At 35.6% G+C, this 1,714-nt stretch overlaps 1 protein-coding gene across 2 annotated transcripts; it reads right to left on the bottom strand.

The window, feature by feature from the left end:
* LOC107632499 lies at positions 49–1,560 on the bottom strand. Of its 2 annotated transcripts, none has more exons than XM_016336173.2 (6): positions 1,312–1,560; positions 863–946; positions 662–719; positions 422–465; positions 190–253; positions 49–89 (listed from the first exon to the last, which is right to left on the bottom strand). In XM_016336173.2, the coding sequence occupies exons 1-6, from the start codon at positions 1,419–1,421 to the stop codon at positions 81–83; spliced, it is 369 nt and encodes a 122-aa protein (XP_016191659.1). In that variant the 5' UTR covers positions 1,422–1,560; the 3' UTR covers positions 49–80. The 2 variants fall into 2 exon arrangements, 1 of the variants encoding a protein (XP_016191659.1); XR_002362328.1 differs by lacking the exon at positions 49–89 and adding an exon at positions 1,184–1,246 and having other exon boundaries at positions 189–253; positions 598–719.

Here is a 1,714-nt window from a genome sequence, read left to right as displayed (position 1 = left end):
GTAAAGAATAGGAAAACACACTTGGTATACTAAACTGATAATATCTTACCACGAGATTTCAATATTCATACTAGCAGCAACTAAACAAACTGTATTTACCACAAGATAATCCAAATCAAACATAATTTATTTAAAAAGAAAGTTATTTCTTAAATTCAAATCCTGAAACATGAAATTAACTAAGCATACCAATAAATTATTAGGACCATCAGCCATCCAGAGACGACAAATTGCCTCAATTTTAGAAATGAACCTACAAAATAAATTTATTAAGTAACATAAAAGAATAATGTTATCATGACAGTAGAGTAGCATCATTTCAACACAAAGAACCATTTCTCTTACAGTAATGCTATAAAGTGTTCTTGTAATTGAGATTTCATGCAAATTTGAACGAAGAGGGCTCGAAAGATAAACAAACCTTTCCCATGAAGAAGCTACAGTGAAATCATCAAAATGCTCAAACTGCATTGACATTTGAAGAAGGAGGTAGTAAAATTAGCACTACCCCTAATACCATCATTGCACGCAATAAGGAATCCACCAATTAATTAAGAAATAAGAATTTTGATTCAGTGGTAAGGAGAAAGAGAATACCACTTCCTCTGAAACATCAGTACTTTCTTTAAAAGTCTGATCTCTTCCAGTGAATGATACTCACCTCTTCAGGGAACAAATCTGGGTGTTTAGAAAATATTCTGAGCCTCAAATCGTTGTATCTGGAAGAAATGGGAACTACACAAATTAAAAGAGAAAAAGGATTATAATCAATAAAGCACAATAGATTGAAGCTATATACCAAGAGAAATGATCTAACAATAAAACCCTGAAGAAATATAAGGTACAAACAATTGATTCATACGTTCCAATAACATTATTAATCCTGTCAACTGCTCTCTCCCTAATTTGTGAAGCTTCCAAATAGCGATCTAGTTCTGCTTGTGGCCTGAAATGACACCAATCAACTACAATGAGATCAATTAGAGAGCAGAGTAGACCCCTTTATTATTTGGGGAAATAAGATGAAAAGTCCATTTAATCTATCCTTTGCTTGACGCCAAAATTACGATAGTAAAAACATGGAACAATATAAGAACAACAACTAATTAGAAAATTAGAAAACCTAAAATTAGAACCCAAAACTCCCAAAAATTCACAGAACCAATTGAAAATTAATATATACCTTCTCTATCTCAATTAGCCATTGCAGTTCATCATCACTATCAAAACCATACACACCTTCGAACTGAAAAGTGGGAGCGACTTAGAGAATGAGCGAGAAAGAGAGGATACAGAACAGAGAATGGTTACCTGGTGACAGAGAGTACTCCCTTCGAGCTCCTTCGCGGCGGCACAGCAACCCCTAGCAGTGGCGGTGGAGCTTCAGCGGCGACGGAGCACCCCCTTCTTCTCTCTTCCATCGCGTTTTCTCTCTTCCTCGAGCTCTCTGTCACTGGCGCTCGACGACGACAGCGAAGCCCTAGCCGGCGTCGTCCTTTCTTTCCTTCCTTCCCCTCTCCTCTCTTCTTCTTGCCGTGCTTCCGCTTTCTGATTTATTGTCTTATTTGTATATTAGATATTAGGCAACATTTTTAAAGAGCACCCAAAACATAAGGAAAAGGTTATTCTTTAAAATGTACTCTTTGGTAAAAAAAGATAGATAATTGATAATTAGATATTAAGAATTTTAAATAAGACTACGCTTTATAAGTAA

Source organism: Arachis ipaensis, chromosome B01 (genome assembly GCF_000816755.2).
Source record: "Arachis ipaensis cultivar K30076 chromosome B01, Araip1.1, whole genome shotgun sequence".
Classification (NCBI taxonomy): Eukaryota; Viridiplantae; Streptophyta; class Magnoliopsida; order Fabales; family Fabaceae; genus Arachis; species Arachis ipaensis.
The sequence above is the reverse complement of the archived record's forward strand: the minus strand, read 5'-3'. Positions and strand labels throughout refer to the sequence as shown.

Coding starts and splice junctions, on each gene's coding strand:
- LOC107632499 (XM_016336173.2), bottom strand. CDS start 1,421: ATGGAAGAGAGAAGAAGGGGGTGCTCCGTCGCCGCTGAAGCTCCACCG. Junction 947..1,311: donor GGAGTACTCTCTGTCACCAG/GTAACCATTCTC, acceptor GTGTCATTTCAG/GCCACAAGCAGAACTAGATC. Junction 466..661: donor CAGATTTGTTCCCTGAAGAG/GTGAGTATCATT, acceptor ATGTCAATGCAG/TTTGAGCATTTTGATGATTT.